At 47.4% G+C, this 19,988-nt stretch overlaps 1 protein-coding gene across 2 annotated transcripts in view; it reads right to left on the bottom strand.

The window, feature by feature from the left end:
* Positions 1 to 19,988, bottom strand: part of LOC119179992 (fatty acid synthase-like) — an 81,356-nt gene that overhangs the window by 20,048 nt on the left and 41,320 nt on the right. For both annotated transcript variants that reach the window (XM_075868702.1, XM_075868701.1), the window contains exons 13-19: positions 19,461 to 19,677; positions 12,169 to 12,423; positions 11,386 to 11,559; positions 9,378 to 10,605; positions 6,030 to 6,184; positions 4,325 to 4,540; positions 1,223 to 1,552 (exon numbers count right to left, since the gene is read on the bottom strand). In XM_075868702.1, the coding sequence (XP_075724817.1) occupies positions 1,223 to 1,552; positions 4,325 to 4,540; positions 6,030 to 6,184; positions 9,378 to 10,605; positions 11,386 to 11,559; positions 12,169 to 12,423; positions 19,461 to 19,677 (2,575 nt within the window). The remainder of the gene's footprint in view (positions 1 to 1,222; positions 1,553 to 4,324; positions 4,541 to 6,029; positions 6,185 to 9,377; positions 10,606 to 11,385; positions 11,560 to 12,168; positions 12,424 to 19,460; positions 19,678 to 19,988) is intronic.

Below are 19,988 nucleotides of genomic sequence, written 5' to 3' on the forward strand. Positions count from 1 at the left end.
ACACGTGGAAAGTCACGACTGAGTCAAGTTGCTTTCCTCTTGAAGAGAAGCAAGAAAGCGGAATTATGGAGGCTTTTTTTTTCGTCGTCGTCGTCGTCGTTGTTTGTTATTGTTGTTGTTCTTGTTGTTCTTGTTGTTGTTGTTGTTGTTCTTGTTGTTGTTGTTGTTGTTGTTGTTGTTAGACACAATATTAATAAGAACTAGGAGGCAAGAAAGCCAATGTAGGGTGCGCCCAACGCGTGCTCATCTCGCTACTGATGACGAAAACACACTGAAGTTTCGAATCTCTGAGGACCACCAAACGTTTATGGTGAATAATGATAGCTTGCCCTTAACATTTCATACAACGCGCGCTCCGTGGCCTACTGGTTAGCGCCTCGGGCTGCGGATCGAAAGGTCGCTGGTTCAACATCCCGTGACAGAACATATCTCCTTGTCGTTTTTTCTTTGCCATTTGTTACTATATAATTTACAACGTCATATCAGTGACGGAAATACCTCAGAAAAGCCGTGCTGTACCCCTGCATGAAACACCATTGTCTTTGAAAATTAAAAAAATTAAGCGCACCAGCTGCGCGTGCACTTAATCTATAAGCACGCAAATACGAAAAAAAAAACAGTTTTAAAAACGTAAGCGTGACGGATACGGAGTTAACACGATCACGTGACTTCGCGAAGACAAATCCGTGGACCACTCTGCGTTAGCCGAGCATGCACACTGCATTTTTCCCAACATAGCGACGATGGCACCGGCAAAGGCGTCGACAGTGACAAGGGATCCGTACTGTCCGAATCGTTAGCACAGTTAAATTCATCATGGTGGTGGTTAACCGTTGCTCATGTAATTGGCGCCCCCTCAGTCATCTAATGGGGGCGACAATTCTGCCCATGCCTTTACTCAGGAGAACGCTGCCCATCGTTTCATAATGTCAAGAATTATGGCACTGTACGTTTGTTGATCATAATAGCAGCCAAGGACTAGTGATGCTGCATTCCAAAAAACCGCTCGTTTTCTGCCTTTACCACGAAAAGCTGGGCACCAACGAGAGGCTTTCTTTAGAAGCATGTCACCGGTTCGTCTTCATTTTTTCATCCGCTTCAAGACCTCATTCGAACTCGAAGGAAGGGAAGGCGCGAAAGCTGCGGTGAAACTTTCCCCGCCCCCTAGTGAAGAACTCTGCGTGCGACTGTGGCCGCGAATGCAATTGTGACGGGCACTTACCAACGGTCGTGTAGACGGTACACCCCATGGACAAAGCGATGGAGATGGCCGCCTGACCGACGCCTCCGCTGCCAGAGTGGACCAGGACCGACTCGCCGGGCCGCAAGTCGCCGCGTACCAGGAGTGCGTAGTAGGCGGTCGCGTAGACGGCGGGAACCGTGGCCGCCTCTTCCAGCGTCCACGACTCGGGGACCTCCCAGAGAAAGTCCGGTTTGGCGGCGACGGCGGTCGCCAGGGCGTCACCGTTCACGAGCCCCATGACCCGTCGGCCCTGGTCGTCACGTCCCGAGAACTCGATGCCAAGGATGCTGTCCCGAGTTACCGGGGTCCCTGTAGGTGGACGTCCGCCGGAAAGAAAGTGTCATGGAAAGTATAGTTTAACATTAACACTGGAGAGAGAGGAAACGATTTATCGAAGAATAGAGGGTCCTGCCAGCGTATATACCAGACACATACATGCTGCTTTTTATAGGAGGAAGAGGATTGAGTACGGAAAGGGCTCAAAAGAAGGAGGGCAGAAAAAATATACGATCATGGCATATGCACCGGAAATCGTGATGGTTGTTTTACAGATTCTCCATTCACGTAACGTCCTGGAGAAACACCACAAGAACTTTTAAATTTCGACGCTGCTAACAAGGAGGGGGTATAGGTCAAGCTATTTTTTTAACACGACGCGCAACTTGGAAAGTTATGTTCTACCTCAGAGATGGCTTCTTTTTTCTTTGTGTGCTTGGAAGACTGCCATTACTACGATCATACCTCGCTGCATCACGCGTATTCTAATGTCCCCTACATCACGTGACTTCGCGCGTCTGGTGGGCAGGCGCACTGTGCCAGTCGTCAGATATAATTCACCTAGCGAGAGCGACGTTGATTAACCACTTTGTTAATTTATCAGGACTAGAGTAAAGCTTCCTATTCCTATCTTGCCCATGGGCAGAGACAAAGACATTCACTAGCCGTTCTGGCGGACTTCCATGCAGCTTGCCGCAACTACTCACACTGGCGTATCAGCCAGCATCCCACAGTATCCTTCCCAACGCTACAGGCGCTGGCAAGCATTACACACATCTAGACCATTCGGCATTCAATAATATGATCTCCTGGTCGTACGGAGCTGGGGGAAAAACGAGGTGGCGGACATGGTTGCTCGTGGCACGGCCGTGTTCAAAAATTTACGAGCCAGGCACCCTCTAAGTCCGCCTCCATGTAAGACGCCCCATGTGCGCATTCGGCCATGTTAAACCACCATGAAGGACTTAAGCGAACCTACTCCCCACCCTGCCGAACGCCATTAAAAAGGAAGCGGTTGTAATGACGCAAATCCAAGACTATCACTCATCATAACTTACGTGCCCTCAGCAAAATTCATCCATCGGCTTATTCTCGCTAACCATAGTGTTCAACCAAAGCCGCACTATATCACGTCACAAGGGCATGCCAAGCGCATGCATACTACACTTCACAGGTGAACGATGGAAGGAGCTGCTGGCCAACTAGACCATTTTGTCTAACTTTCTCGTTCGCCAGAAGGGCAGACCCACCGCCACACGACCAGCTAGAAATCTACACTTCCGCGGAATACTGCCCTAAGCTTGTTGGGATAGGTTCACAACTGTCCTTTTGGTGTCCGCCCTCTTCTTCTGTTGTCTTCTTCGTCTTGGCTTGACTTTGCACCGAAACGTTTCTTCAGTTTGGGCTTTTTTTTCTTTTTGGGCGTTCTGTGCGTGTTATGTGTGTTTTGCGCTGTGTGTGTGTGCGTGCGTTTCATGCTATGTCTGCTCTGTCCCGCCCTGTATGCACTATACGTCGAATCGTTCTACAAATCGATCGGGCACACGTTTTTGCAGGGAGGCTGCCTTATGTGCCGTTGGCTGTCTCATGTGCCCTGTGTCGTTGGTTGTCGCGGCTGTAGCAGAAGCAAGCTTCACTCAAGTTGCGTGAGCTGACGTGGCAGTGAATATAAAATTAGTGGAACAAAACAATGACGATAAAAATCACGACTTTCTGTACAAAAGGCCAGGGCCGTGATTCGAGCTTTTTATTGGTACATTATGCGATTGATTAGATAATTCTTTAGACGCACATCTATTGTTATAAACCAAAGCTATGTAAATCACACTTGCGTTAATATCACTAATTATATAGCAACATCACTTGTAGTGAATATTACTTATCTTTTGTTCCTGCTCTCGCATGACTACATGCATGACATCACGCACTTTTGATTTTCCACCTACTAATAACGTCTATGGTGAACGCTTACTGCATTTCGTAAGAACTAAAGTGTGGAATAACATACCACTTCGAATTAAAGATACTAAGGCTTTCTCAAACACACTTCAAAAATTTCCCCTATCTAGAACCTGCCAGAACCTGGTAAATGACCATGTACAGAACCTCCTGGTAAATGACCATGTACAGAACCTTCCGCCTAGTTTGGTGTTTGTTCTGCAGTTGTTCCTTGTGTGATGATGACCGCTGTGTAACAATGTTATATTATTACATTTCTGTACGTGCTATTACGCATTTGCGTCCCCTTAAATCCAGTGAAATCTTTTGTGTATGCTTGTTTCCATTGCTTGAAAACAGTTCTTTTCATGTTGTGAGTTCTTATACAATTTGTTATTGTACTTATATATACTTTCTCCCGTCGGACCTCCTACTTGCCTATGGCTATGGGTGTAACCAGTGTTGTGGACTTACACGAACTGTATTCCAAACAACCGGAATAAAGTCTTCACATTGTTGAACCAAGGCAAGGAGACCAGGCGCCTAAAAGGGTCATTTAGATAACAAGCCGGCGCACACTTGGCGCGGTTCCGGCTGCGATGGTGGCAAATCACGTGACACGAGACGTTCGCTGAAACGCCGTTGTTTGAGCCTGTACTTCGCGGGATCTCGGTTTGCCCAATTGAGTGTAAGCACGCGTATTTCAAATCAAGCGGCTGGTTTCCGACACCACATGTTCTCACTAGTCAATCAAGTACACTCACACTGTCGCTGTCCTACAGTTCACACTGCATGGTACTGACTGATTTTATGGAATCTCATTTGTACCAGCGTTCGCATTTAACAAAAAGCAATAAACACACAAACCATGTGTGGGCTCCACCTGGATTTTCCCAGTTGCAAGCAGCACGTCGTGAAAGTTGAGGGCAGCGTAGTACACGTCACATACGATGCCGCCTGAGCCAGATTTGCCGCCGGGAGGCGCATAGCCCAGCGGAGACTCGTACCACTGCAGGGTCGACAGGTCACCGGGAGCCCGAACGCCGAGGAAGGCGTACGGCGTCTCCTTCACCACTGCACCCTCTACGGACACGTTAAGAAGAGGCGAAAACAGTCAGAAAGAGCAGAGCATGCCATGGAGCGTCTATAGAAAGAATGAAGGAAAGTGTTAATTTAAGGGCTCATTTCCTTTGTTAGATACAGTATTAATGACAACTAACGGACAACATTGTCAAAGAAAGCATAGGGGATGTTATCAGAGGTAAATGTACGTAATGTAAATGCGAGAAAAGAAAAATAAAGGAAAAGCTAACTTGCCACTGGCAGGATCCAAACCTGCGACCTTCGAATAACGGGTTCGATGCTCTACGACTGAGCTACGGTGGCGGTTCTCCCCCCATCCCCGTTACAGGGTATATACGTGCATTAAACGTTAGAGGGATGGATTTATGTGGCTGTACCCTTTAGGTCGGACGGCGGCTAACGCCACCTAGCCCTAATACTTAGTGAACCAACAACTGTATTCATCTATTTTTTCCCCCTTAAACAGTGAAGTTGAGGAGTGCTACTTTGCAGTGAAGGGTTTAATTTTCACTCGTGCCTTGACTTTGGCCACCAATCAGATTACCTCTTTCTAGTTAATTCTACCCGCTTAAAGCCTAGTTTGCCCTCCCTGTCCCTAAGCACCAGTGATTTGGAAAACTCTGCGCCATCATCCTGAACTGTAAGGGTGAAGCCCTTTACAGAACATTATCAAGTGTTCGGAAGTTTTCTCCTCCTCTCCACACGCACTGCATACCGTGTCTACCCCTTTTTGTTAGGCCCGATATGTCTTGGTTCGCAATACTTCTGTCCTGGCCTCAAACAGTAGAGAACTACCCCGAGTATTATCATAGATTCTTTGCTTGGCAATTTCCTGCTTAAAAGTTTGATAGATCTCTAGTGCGGACATCTTAATCATGCCAATACTCCACATATCGGTCTCAGCTTCCTCCACCTTTTTCTTAACCAATAATTCCTTTTGGTTTGGCCCCCTGCTATTTTCTAAGTATTTACCAGTCAATTTGCTGGTTCACTCCCTCCATTTTGTATCGACATTCTTCATGTACAAGTAGCTGAATACCTTCCTAGCCCAACGCTCCTCCCCCATTTCTCTTAATCGCTTCTCAAATTTTATCTTGCTGCTAGCTTCTCTGCCCTCAAATGATGCCCATCCCATATCACCTTGTACTCCCTGAGTTGGTGTATTCCCGTGAGCTCCTAAGGCAAGCCTACCTATTCCACGTTGCCTAGTTTCCTAGGAGCGTCAGTCAGTGTCACCTGTTGCTATTGCGGCGAGTGTATAACATTCTTGCCTGTTTGGCGCCACGTAGAACGAGATCTTATTACGAAATGGCAGCCGACCAATATCCTCTTGCATACCGCCTCAAGGCATCAAGTCTGCCTGTAGCTTACAAATTTGTGACACTGCGCGGCGTAATAAAGATTAAGAGCAGCAGTCACAATGGGTGCCACTGCCTTCGCAGAACTTCGCGAATGACCTGGATGGCGATAGAAGACATGGCCCACTCACTCCACTTAGTGGATCGGTGTCTGTACGACCCCCAATGTCCATCGCGATATATGTTCATGACGAGATCCCTTTCCACGAGCTGCTTGTACGTGGCGTTTCCGGGGCTGAAGTCGGAGACTCGGCTTGACTCCTTCTGGCTCACGTCAAATACGCACCTGTCGAAAGAGAGCGTCACATTGGACCGATTTCGCTACTTCGGAAGATGCACGCGCAAAGTGCCAAAATCGGTAGCATGATGACAGTAGTGAAGTCTTCATTTTCAAATCCAAGACCTCGGGGTCCCCACAATGGAAATGCGAAAAAAAAATACCATTCAGAGATCCTGAAGAAACTGATTGGCCGAATCGTATTACACATTGAAAGTTTATTAACGTAACCAAACATTTGGACAATTGTTAACAGGGCGTCGCCATTTTGACTATACTTGTGTTTAAGACAATCCCCAAAGGATTGCCTGTGATAGTTTTGTTGTTGATTTACTTTCGTTAACTCTGATGGGTAAGCTAAGGTGCACGTTTATTGCACCATATTTCTAATTTCAGACAAAATTAGTTATTCGCGCCTTCACGCCTTTTGAGTTCTAGAAGTTGAAGCTCCTTTGTGCTTAGTCACATGGTTCCTTCCAATAACCCATTAGAGAACACCACGAATTCTGCCAGTGTTGAATCCACTTCTGTTGCTGCTACGGCTACTCTAACCCGCACCAAGGCTGTTGTAACCCAGTGTTGCTGCGACACATAAAAATGCGGTAGAAATTTTTTCATACAATACAAGTAGTATTGAGCAGATTTTTATTTTAGTCCTTGCGCTTAGTTTTTGCACCACAAATTCAGCGGTTGTATTAGTAATATACCGTAGAGTACTATAGCTTTCACGAAGCATTGAAAGTAGTGATGGTGATGTGCCGAAGGTATCAACCCAACACAATTCTAGACTGATTAAAATATATAAAGCTTTCTGATGGCCCTAAGCACGTTGAAGCTTCAGTGTTTCAGGCGTGAAAATTGACACAATAAGCCACCTTCTAAAGAAGGCGGATGGATTGAGAGTTTGGCAGTGTCATTTGCATGTAGGGGTGGGCACAGGATTTTTACGAGAGGGGATCAGCTCATAGGTGTTGACGACGGAGTACAGAAAAATTACAGGCCATCTCCCCGCAAGAGAACCCTTGTGGAATGCGAAGCAGCAGTGGTGCGCACGGCGCTGACCCGGTTGAAACCTGCATAGACGCGGGTGCTGGAAGAAAGGTTTGAAGCGAAACTCGGTGAAGCGTTTACTCGAGTGAACTTTTGCTTGAAATGCAAAGACATGGGAGGCGGGTTGGGTTTTCTGCAATGTTCATTGCAGAAAGACTGTTCGCTCGATGTGCGCTCGAACGCTGCGAGCAGTGGAGAGGGTGAAGCGAGAGAGATGACACGCGGCGAGCGGCGACAGGCTAGGGAGAAGGTGACGTCAACCTGCGCGCACTGCGAGAGAAGGCGTGACCTACTTGGCGCGGCTCCAACACCTGCGGCCAAGGGAGCACGGTGCGGACGGAAGGACAGCGTTATACAGGCTAGTGAAAGAGCTGCTTCGCTTCTAAAAGGCGCTTGCCCCCCCCCCCTCAAGCTACATCAGCCCTTGCCTACTACCCAAGCTACACCAGGGCTCTTCCCTCCCAAGGCCGCGTTCAACATCGTTTTGCAGCTCCAAAAGACAAAATTCTGCCGACATCCATTGATCAGCTCATTAATAGTGCATGGTGTGCAATTGGAGACCCTGACAAATCTCTTTCATGAAGATGATCTTGGAAGCACAAAGTAAAAAAAATAGGCGGTGACGAGGTGGTTCTGCACGTCTTCAACGGCTTCCTGTATCTGCAACCACAAGAATGTTTTACATCGTGAGTGTTTCGATTTATTACACGTAAGGAACCCGAGGTGGTCATAATCATGTCGTGGCTCTGGGACGTTCAGGCCAGCAATTTTTACAATATAATGAATTCATTACCAATTCTTCATCTTAAGTCTTTGCGCGCTATTTCACTTGGAAGTATATACCACGTAGCCAATGCCCCATCATACTGCAATGTTTTCCCATTGACTTTCATCCATAAAATGATTTTTCCCTTTACGTGCATTCACCTTTCCACATTTCAGGGAGAGTGCCTCGAGGCCATAATGGCTTTTTAAAAAGCACTGCCTGAATGTCGCACCTGTGGGCAAGTTCTGTTAAATGTTGAAGAGAGAGAAGCGGCAGAAAGAAAAAGCAGGGAAACGTAGCGTGGAAAGCAATAGCGTGTTCCAGTAGTCAAGCTGTGGTCGAAGGCCGCTCGTTTGCAAGCTTCGTTTTCTCACAGATTCGCAGTGAAACTCTAGCGAAATGTCAATGCGATTCCAAAAACCTACAGGTGGCTTTTCTGCAAGAGTACTCCGCACATGCAAACACTCGCTAACAGGAACTTTTAGCACTCAAAGATAGTTGACGCTTGTACCCTCTCACACATTCCAGCAGAGGTAGCCCTCAAGTTGAACTGTCAGGCATGGTATCAAAGGGGGAAATGACAAAAATGAACTGCAGAAACATGTGGGAAAAACATTATTTCCTGCTATTCAATTCTCCAAGCTGTACTGTTGGAAAACACACTCGCTAACGCATTCCTAGTAGTTCGCCCCATCACCACATCAAAGTGATCAAAGTGACCCAATCCAAATAAAACCTGGTACTGAAAAAGTAGCACCTTTAGCAAGCGTTTCTGCAGAAAATAAACATCCGGTAGATTCGGACACTTTATCACTCAATCAGTAGAAGATTTTAAAAATCAGTAGATCTACTGATAAATCAGCAGACTTGGCAACACTGCTACAAACCCCACTATTTCAATGTGTCCTGGGCTGGGCTTACACGTACTCTACACTAAAGTCCGATTCAAACTTTGAATTTGCGTAGATCTTCAAAGTATTACCAGGGGAGTGTCCTGCCACTTTGCAAACACTGCCGAGAACAAAGGTAGGTCTCGTTGATTTCTCCCACTGATTTAGCTTGGGTGGATCAGTCACTATGGGACAAAGAAACCTACCCTCATCGTCAGCCTCTCTTTATCAGAACTACAGGAATCCTTATATCCAATATAAAGATATTCCAAGTATATACTCCAATAGCAGAACGAAGGCCTACGTCCTAGTAATACGCAATCTCGACTCCGAGTCCCACGTGCAAGTTTCACACGTCTACCACACCCCCTTGGTGTGTGCAAGTCGTCCTCCAATGTACTTCATTTACATTGCCACCCTTTTTGTACCTTCAATTCCCCACAGGGCCATACTCAATTTTAACAAGAGGATAAGTAAAAATTGTAATACTGCGCACCTGACGTGACGTCCTCCAGTTTCTTGACGGAGACAGTTGGTAAGACCCACGATGCCACTGACGCCGACATCATCTGCAAGCAACCAGAGGTTTTCTCCAAGCGGCCTACCATCGTACTCGATCACCTTTTCCTTGAGAGTCTCCACCCAATCGAAATCCTCGTTCCTAACCCTAACCACCTCCTGCTTATTAACGTCAATGGTGGTGGCACTTTTCCTGAACAACAACAGAGACGACAGATTGTTGGACTTGAGCCCCACCAATCGCAAACCGCGAGCTTCGAGCGCAGACGTCACGGCGCGTTCGGAGTGAACACTGAGTTGAACACAACCCACCGTCGACAGGAACACTTCGGCTGCGGTCAGTGCCGAGCGTTGACAGATGAGGACAAAGCCGCGTTGTTTGCACCGCGATGACGCCGTCTGGGCCAAGGTGTCCAATCTGTTGGAAGTGGCCGTGACGCCGCATGCGGCCACAACCAAATCGGCATCGGGCAGAGCTCCTTCCGTCACGGAAGAAGTGTCCCAATGGAGTTTGGTCACACCTTCCGGCAGTTGCTCCTGAGCTAGCATATCCGGGTTAGGGTGAGCGACCACGTAGTCAGCCTTGACGATCACGTTGTAGAGAGACAGCAGAGAAGACACCCACGGCGCTAGGAGGAAGGCGCTTCCTTCGGTCGCCAGCTCCAGGATCTTCACCTTCTTGGAGCTAGTGTTCTCAAGCACCACGTCCAGAAGGTGTCGCAAGGGCTCTTCTGCTAACAGGCTTGTAGTGAGAAAGTCTCTCTCTATGATAAGCTCTTTGGAAGTGAACAACACCGACTGGACCACAGAAGCCAGTGAGCCCGAGTCACTGCGCTGCTTCAGAAGGGCGACCAAAACCTGCAGAAGGCAATGATTTTCGGCAGGGTCCGTGATGTACTTCTCGAGCAACTGATCAGAGACGGTGCAGTAGCCATTCATGATCTCATTAACGCGAGCCTTGTACTCTCCGCAGGACTCCAGTAAGCGTCGGGCGACGCCACAGCACACCTCCACGTACTCCAGTACGTCCCGCTGTCGTTCAAGCCTCGCGTCGTCGTCGTCCTCGTACGGCACGAAGAGGTACTCCTCGAGTAGCGGCGCTTGCCTTACGGGGCGCCGTTGAGCGATGGTGGCATCTAGGCCTCGTATTTCGACGCCACCGGCGTGGAAAGTGTTAAGGTACGGAGAGTACACAGCGTCTACCCCTGCGCGTAGAGAAGTAGCAGGCAAGGCCAAAATCATTACTGCGGTACCAGTGTTCACAACAGGTTATGCAGCTGGTGATAACTCAATGAATGAAGCGCATGTTAGTTAGATTAAAACGAACGGCCCCGTCACGTTGATTTAGAGTGGTAGGGCAAATTAGCCGGTTTAGAACGACCATTGAATTTCCTCGGTAGCACAATATACTGATTAAATTACATTTTTCAAACTCTTCGCTAAATATCTAGCTCTGCTCATATAATATATCATAAAAGAGAACTTCGCTTAGCGAAATTTCATTTTTGATGTAGAACGTCAGCATACGAGACTAAATGAGATGAATTGATACATTTGTTGACTGGCCGATCGATCAATTGATCGATCTATTGATTTACTCAGTATGAATAACTCGTCTAGAGTACAGTACATGACCATGTATTCGTGAGCTTTTTGTGAAGATCACCGACACGCCGACTGATCAGTCGATGATAGAGTGGTTAGACCTGTTCAACGGCAAGATCCTTTACCATTCCTACGCGAGCCTTGTTTTCGTTAATAAGTGAACCGGCTCAAGGCCGATGGTAATCCTTTTTAAAGAAAAGTAAACGGTCATATGTCGGTGCCCTTTCTGTTTGCTGTCATACTGCAATCTAACTGTACTGCATTCATTTGAGGTATACTTGCCTGCACTAACATGAACTTTAGTTAGACGTACGAAGTTTTCGCGCACGTGCACCTGTGATCAAGCACCCATGTTGATAGCTTATCGCCACCAGACTTACCAGAGTCTCCGGAATTGTTCACGACCTCAGCGTGAACTCCAGGGTCAATGGCGCACGACTGTATCCTGACTGGCAGCATGAAGACTCTCAGTGGCTCAACCAGTATGCACAGTTGAAGTAGCGAGTCCAGGAAGGTCACCCAGTTGTCGTCCCACTTGAGCTTGCCGTATGGCTCTGAGACAGGAGGACGCGAGTGATGACGAGACTCGGCAAGCCTGTCCTTATGCGTTGCTAACAACTCTTTTTCATGGCATTTGCGAATCATACGGGAATTCATCATCGTTCGTGTTCAAGCTAGTCTATCAATTGCGGCATGAGCGTATGCGATAGCTTTTGCAAGCGATCGCGCGTCTCTTGTGTGACGTCTTTGTATATTACGCTACATGAAATCTACAAATTCCAGGGTCGTGTCTATACCACCGCAGTTCTAACTTGCCGGTCATTTTCCAGTCTGAAGTCCGGTTTTAATATTACTCTTAGTAACTGCAAAGTCCGACCGATCATATTTGGTTGGTAAAAGCTATGCTGTGTGTCCATGCAGTTTAATGACCACGCTTAGGTCTTCCACATCGGGACGTCCAAGCATTGATAAAAATAACCTTTTTTTTGCCAATCAAACTCCACATTATTCACTATTGAAGGAAAATGCACCTGGTACAGGTCTCTTACTGGTAATCCATATTTAGGGTGTATCTCATCGTTATTTAGCTCGCCACGCTGTCTTCGGGGACAAGCTGTTATTGCGGCCCTGCTTTAAGGTCGAGTTGTCACGGTGCTACTTACTCTGGGTATCGGCCTTGAGGATGCCCTGGAATGCACCGTAGTACCCATAGCCCCGAAGCCTGAGCTCCTTGTACACGTCCGCGGTTTCCAGGTCGTACCTCACTTCTTCGAGGGGCGTCCCGGGCGGGTCTTTGGTCAGTAGCTTCTCGCCTTCTTCGGCCACGCGGATGCGACCCTTCGCGACAACCGCACCACCCTGGCACACTTCGAATTCGCCAGAAACAGGCATCGTGGTCACTTGGAAGCGCACGGATCCTGAGTAGGATAAAGAAGAATTTTAAAGATAGCCTTTCTTGAAATATTTCAACGCACCAATTTTGTTCGGTCTTTCTGTTTGCCTGTCTGTCACACAATTCAGCCACCGAGCAAAAGTTTAGGCCCTTGCTCAATGCTAGCCGTTTTGATCTGGAGGCTGCGTTAATACTTGTGAACATTGTCAATCAAAAAGCAAATATTACGCATATCGGAGGCACGACATCAATACGCAAGTATTAGGTAGTGTATTTCTTTAATAGAAAATGTACAAATATGCGACTGCAATGACTGCAGTGTTTCTTACGCTGCGCTGACAATGCGACATTGTGAATGCAAAAGCGGGTTTTTCATATACGCTTTATTATGACGGAACGGTGCTGCCGCCAACCGGAGGCTTTGCCTTCTACAGAAGCTTTCGTTTCCCCACACTACTGCTAGATGGCGCTCATATCGCACGCAGCGTTTTTAAAAATATCTTTCAGCGACATTCGCGGTAAAGAACACAGATACGCGGCCGTTTAATTAAAATAGGAATAAGCAGAGCCACGGCTGTCAGATATTTGAAACGTGTACTCAGGTCAGTACACCCCGGCTCGCAATACTTCATAATAATCAGCATAACTACGCCAACTTCAGTGCATAGGCATCTCACATGTTGCTCCGATTGAGCCAGCCGTGTGCCTGCTGCGGCCAGGTTATAGCTGTAAACTTCTAAACCTCAGATCAGACCACCTATTTTTTTTTTCACACCCCCACCCCTTACCTCGCACACTTGTCTTTTCTTAGAAACCAGTCTCTTACCTTTAATGAATAGCACTTATATTGCTGTCTCGGTGCATACACTGTCCGTGTAAATTTCGCCTTCCCGATTTCGACTACGTCTAACACACGCTTTTTCTTTGACCCGCTTTGCTCTCTTCTCGTGCGTTATTGTTTAGTTTTGAACATCTTAATTCTTGAAAGTCCAAAGGCGTGTGCCCTAGCACACGGCGGGCCACAACCACGACGAGACAGTAAAGTCGAGACCTATACCACAGCATCGTGGGCCCTCTGGACCGCCCAAAGTTGCGGTGTTATGTACGGACTCCGCAGGGCAGAGTACCACTTGCTGGACGATACTGTAGCGGAGCTGCGTGCCGAAGGGCACTCCCAGAGCATGCGATGTGAGGTGACTAAAGCACCCCATTCCGTACACGAGTAGGCAAATACCTCTCAGGGTAAAGCTTGTAGAGAAAGGCAGGGTTAGGGTACGTTTCCACTTGAAATAATCTCAATGTCAGCGCTTGCGCTCTATTTAGCTTTCTATGTGAACGTGGAAAGTTTGTCCTATGTATAGTTTTCTTTTCCATGGCTCGCTCTTACGTCCACCCTTACAGCTGAACCCTTTTCGCACAACTCTGGGTTTCGGCACCTTAGGTAAGTACCGGTAAGACGCAGCGGTTCTATTGAGTTATCTTGGAATATACTGCTACAAACTGCCATTCATAAATTGACAAGGCTTGAAAAATAGTCTCCGCCTGATGTTTATAGTTACTTCCGTCTCCTGCGGGGTCTCACGTATGGCAGTTGCCTTGACCTGACATTGGTGTCACGGTGCTTCTCTCGCAAAGTTAAATGGTTTTGCGATATTGAGACTCATGGGAGTGATCACATACCCACCTACGTGACGATAAAAAATTTATCTTCCGGTGTTGCAATTGGCACTGACTGGTCGATGTTTACATCGCGTGTTGAGAACGCTTGCCAAGAAGGCCTCGCCTGCAGCCTGGAAAATACCATAGTGGAAGCTATGCAAGCGTCCAAATGTAAATTACCATTTTCGTCTAAAGTAACACAGTTTGACATCGAACTGGAAAAATTACGAGCTATACGAAGGCGTGCTGAACGACGATACAGACGCACAAGCTCAATTTACGATCTGAGGGAAGCAAGGCGGCTCCAGAAAAAGATTCAACGACGCATTTACAAACTGGAGAGCGAACGCTGGAAAGCATTCTGCGAATCTCTAGACCCTCATAAACCGCTGTCATATATCTGGAGAACAGTTCGTGGTCTTCGCTCCTCTCCACAACAACGGCACCCTTTTAAAGCTTTGGCACTCCATCATGAAAAAACAGAACTCGAGGTGGCTGAAAAATTTTGCACGAGAGTTGCCGGGAATGTTATGAACGAGAGCATCGACGCCGTGATCGTTCCTGAGACGCGATTACCAGAAATGGACATTCCGTTCACCATGGAAGAACTGGAAGGTGCGTTAGTCGCTTCTAAGCGCATGTCATCGCCAGGTCCTGATGGTATTACTTATAGTGCGTTGGGACACCTTGGACAAAAAGCTAGAAAAGAACTTTTAACATGCTTCAACAACTCCTGGCTCAGCGGCAGTGTTCCCCGAGAATGGAAAATTAGTCGATTAATACCACTTTTGAAATCGGGAAAATCACCATTGGACTTGACAGCGTATCGCCCTATTGCCCTCGCAAGCTGCCTCGGAAAAGTGATGGAAGGAATGGTTCTATTTCGTCTCGAGTGGTACTTGGAACGATACACCAAATACCCTTCTTGCATGGCAGGCTTTCGTCGGGGCCGCTCCTCCATTGACTGTGTCCTTGATTTATCGACATTTGTTCAACAAGAAAAAAGTCGCAAGCGCATATCAGTGGCACTCTTTCTTGACGTGAAGGGTGCATATGATAATGTAGCTCACGATGCCATCCTCACTTCTCTCGCAGCAATGGGCATTGGTGGACGAATGTTTCAATGGATAAAAGATTATATAACTGGCAGGGGTTTCTTTGTACAAACATATGAGGGTACAACTGCCCAACATTACACCTACTGTGGAGTGCCTCAGGGAGGTGTTTTAAGCCCCACATTGTTCAATGTGGCCCTCATTGGTCTGGTGAAGGTTCTGCCAAAGTCGGTGTGCTTATCCATATACGCCGATGATATTTGCCTCTGGAGTGCTGCAGTTACTCGCCCTCAGGTGCGTGCACGAATACAGCGGACAGCAACCCTCACAACAGCCTACCTTCAGAAACAAGGCCTAAATATATCAACTGTGAAGTGCGCGTTGATGGCGTTTACACGCAAACCAATGACGCCATACCCTGTTTACATCAATGGGCAGAGTGTCAAATATGCACGGACGCATCGTTTCCTGGGCATAATAATCGACAGAAGTCTTTCGTGGAGCCCACATTGTGCGTACTTGAAGAAGAGACTGCTATCTATTGTGCATATCATGAAATTCTTGTGCGGTAAAGCATGGGGAACTTCTGTGGCCTCCATGCTACAGCTGTACAGGGCCCTATTTCTGGGTCTATTGCGCTACAGCTTGCCGGTACTGACTAACACTTGCAAATCGAATACTCATTCATTGGAGAGTTTGCAGGGTCAGGCACTGCGTATCTGCCTAGGACTGCCCCGATGCGCTTCTACTTATGCCACAATCATGCTTGCCAAAGACCATCCGGTCAGGACATATATAGTTGTGGATTGCCTCAGAGCGCACATTCGACACGCTAGCCGTGTCCCCGACCACCACTTGGCCCTTATACCTTCCGGAAGAACACGTGCTACGTTTTCAGACGTCATAGCCAAGCACCTAAACAGCATTCCATCAGGATATACGCCAGCTGCGAGAACGGCATGCCCTTTGTGGTGCCTCGACCAGCCGCAAGTACGTCTAGAAATTCCGGGAATCAAAAAGAAAAGCAGTCACTCCAGAGTAATATTGAAGCAAGCAACACTGCTATTATTACATGAGTTGTACTTAGACCGAACGCAGATATACACTGATGGGTCGGTCTCCAGTAGCTCATCAGGTGCCGCTGTAATTCCGGCTGCAGAAATGACAATCAAGTTTAAGTTGTCGCATATGACTACATCTACGGCATCAGAGCTTGCTGCTATAAGGGCTGCTTTACAATATCTCGTTCAAGAACGTCCAGGAAAATGGGTCATATTCTGTGATTCGAAGGCAGCGCTTCAGAGTTTGCCGTCTGCCATGCGTAGGAGGAGCCATGACCAACTGGTACAAGAAATAAGACATTGCCATCGTGAAGCTCTAGCACGAGGGCATGATATTATATATCAATGGCTGCCTGGACATATCGGTATTACCGGAAATCAATTAGCCGATGATGCAGCCCGCTCAGCCCATGAAGAAACCCGTGTAGTCCCGATTCCTCTATCAAGGAATGATGCAGCAAGACAACTTTACCTGCTGGCTCGAGATCTCACACGCACGTTCTGGTCGTCTACCAGCTTCCAAAGGTGTCAATTTTATGAACTGGATCCTTCGCTCAAGCTAAAGCTACCATCACAACTTTCCCGCTCCGATGCGACACTGTTATGCCGCCTTTGGTTGGGTGTTGCATTCACAAAGATGTACTCCTTTCGCATTGGTATGGCAGACACTCCTACATGCGACTACTGCGGAGATGAAGAGACCATCGAACACGTACTGTGCAGCTGCGCTTGCTACGACACACAGCGATGCCAGCTACGGATGGTTTTGAATCGACTTGACCCCGGACCACTTTGTGTGCAGAAGATACTAGGACCTTGGGCATCTGCCTCAGTTGCGCAGAAAGCAACTAAAGCACTGCTACTTTACCTTAAGTCAACAAACCTGAGCGACCGCCTGTAAACTGTGTGTGCTCCCCGAGTGTGCTCGTGATTGTGTGTACCTTCTCATCTTTCTGCAACCTCTTTTCTCCCCTTTATCCCTTCCCCAGTGCAGGGTAGCAAACCGGATGTGCGTCTGGTTAACCTCCCTGCCTTTCCTTGTATCTTTATCTCTCTCTCTCTCTCTCCGTCTCCTGAATCGGATGTGCGGTTGGCTGCGCTACCCAAGACCTATGCAACTCCGATTACCGGCACTTTGTCATAGGCATGTAGTGTACTTATATAAAATTAACCGCGGTGTAATGAACTGCTAAACTTTAGTCACAGCAGCGACTCTCCTACTCCTCCTTCAATTAGCCGCTACTTTGCTTTTGCATGAACCAGCCACAACACCACCGGGAAAAAGGAAATTCTATGTATATGAGTACAACGGCATGATTCCGTGATTGATTAATGTTAAAGAAAAAAACACAGCATCACGAGTGTAGCTGAATTGACTTCCTTTTCACTTTACCATAAGAAGGACAGTTCACATCAAATTAGCTACAAAGCCAACGTGCGACAGTACGGCCAGATAAAGTCAGTGGTCCAGTATGCATTCACATATGGACGATGTTTCGTCTAGCTATGAATGCATATGTGACGCCATGACAGCCGGGTCGCAACATATGAATGCATATAGCAAGTAGAACGGAAAGTTGGGCTAGTTGGAATGCTTGCCTGGTTGAACTGTGCACTCCTGGTACACCACCAGGCAAATGCTTGCCTGGTGGTTTTGTGCACTCTGTGTTCTTTTTGCGACGAAGACGCAAAAAGAACACGAAGGGCACAAAACTGACGCTGGTTCACAACTGAAAGATTTATTTAGAAAAACCAATACTGAAAAACAATGCCGGGCATAGCATACATGCGCCCCTAGAGTTTCCTAATATACACTAGAGGGAACTCTGGCGCTAGTGTCTATGGGAGCTACAACACACGGCGCTTCAGCGAGCATGGGAATGATGGGTAGTACACACATTTGTCTAGTATTCGTACTTCTGGCCTGCTTTTGGCTCCGTGTGTGTTCGTGTGGCTTGGAACTGTTTTCCTACAAAACAAATATTAGCAAATGTTCAGCAATTGCGCTACACCATCTTATTCTTTTAAACTCACCTTTCCAAATCGGTCACGAAATTCAAAAGGGCTGAATCTTTCTTTCAAAACAAAACCGAAACAGCAATAAACGAAGACGCAAGTACGATTCGCCGCCCGCAAGTGCGAAGACTATAGGCAAATGTGTGTACTATCCATCATTCCCATGGTCGCTGAACGATCGCAGTGCCAGATTCCCCTCTAGTTAATTATAGGAAACTCAATGCATGCGCCCAAGAGAGACAGTAGGGCAGTTGATTTAGCAACATCACGTGCGCATCCTTATGGAATAAAAATTACAACGTGTCACCTGATGATTGATTGATTGATATGTAGGATTTAGCGTCCCGAAACCACCATATGATTATGAGTGACGAAGTAGTGGAGGACCCCGGAAATTTCGACCACCTGGGGTTCTTTAACGTGCACCCGAATCTGAGCACACGGGCCTAAACATTACCGCCTCCACCGGAAATGCAGCCACCGCAGCCGGGATTCGATCCCGCGACCAGCGGGTCAGCAGCCGAGTACCTCAGCCACTAGACCACCGCGGGGGGACTACAAAGTCTAACCTGATATTACATATGAGCCAAGCAGATAAGCAAACTCCTTGTTTGACAAGAAAATCGACGCATGGCTCGTGCACGTGTCTCCGATTTGTTTAGCATGAAGAGCTTTTCCTTAGATATGCGCCCGCATTCTTATGAAATGGCTTGTTTTACTGGCTCGCTTATGCACATGTCTGCTACGCCCGGCAATGGTTTCTCATTTTTTGTTTTCGAAGTAAATCTTTCAGTTGCAAGCCATCGCCCGTTCTCTGCACTCTGGTTTTTTTTCGTCTACATCTCTAGCGCTGCGTCAATAATGCAAGCTTGTATGAAGCCATGATAGCTAAGAGTCTCATTGCCGTGATTTCATCAGACTCACAGCTGAGACTCCTACCAGCTTCTCATATCTGCCAGTTTTACGTTCCTTAGAGGCCGCAGTTAAAACACACAAGCATGTAACAAATGTTCTTTTTTGTTGCGTAGTATGGAACTACGTATTGTCACCTCTTCGTAACGAGAATTGTGAAGTGATGAAAAAATACTGACTCTTGCACTGCGGCAAGGTCGGGTTTCGTTTACAGGAAAATATCCCCACTAAAACTACTTGAAAGGGCAGACAAGCAATTTTTATGCTACCTATCTTCATTGCAACGAAAACCTTACAGGTCAGAGTGTCCTCGCGAAGTTAATTAAACAACCAAAGCTTATGAGAATCGGCACACTTACCAGACTTCGGTAGGATGGTGGCTCGGCACAGCGTGACGTCCTCGAAGATTACGGGAACCTGGTTCAAGGGTTTCTCGCATCGCCTGGCCAGGGATCTCCACGCGAGAACCAGGTATCCTGTACCCGGGTACAGCACACGTCCGTCCGGCCTGTGGCCGCTCAAGTATTGGTCGCCGCTGTTGGCCTCCAAGTCGACTTCGACTATCTCTTCCAGCGCCTGCGCGTTGTCGACCGCGATCAGATTTGCCGGGGAGCACGTACCACTCGCAGGAAGGAGTGTTAAGAGGGTTCTGACAACACACAAATGTTTTCCCGTAACTTTTCTGGCAACGCTAAGGTATTTGCACACCCTCAATTCGACCACCAGTTGCCGAAGCTAGCCGTTCTACCGATCAGCACTTTCCGAAAAACTAGCAGTTCCGTGTACGAATACAGACGAGGAGCGAAGCTTCTTGGAAATGGGACGCAAACGGCTACGAGCCTGATCTGGCTTTGGTGAAGACGGTAGAGTGGTGAGCGTATGAGGAG

This window comes from Rhipicephalus microplus, chromosome 7, assembly GCF_043290135.1.
Source record: "Rhipicephalus microplus isolate Deutch F79 chromosome 7, USDA_Rmic, whole genome shotgun sequence".
In the NCBI taxonomy this organism is placed as follows: domain Eukaryota; kingdom Metazoa; phylum Arthropoda; class Arachnida; order Ixodida; family Ixodidae; genus Rhipicephalus; species Rhipicephalus microplus.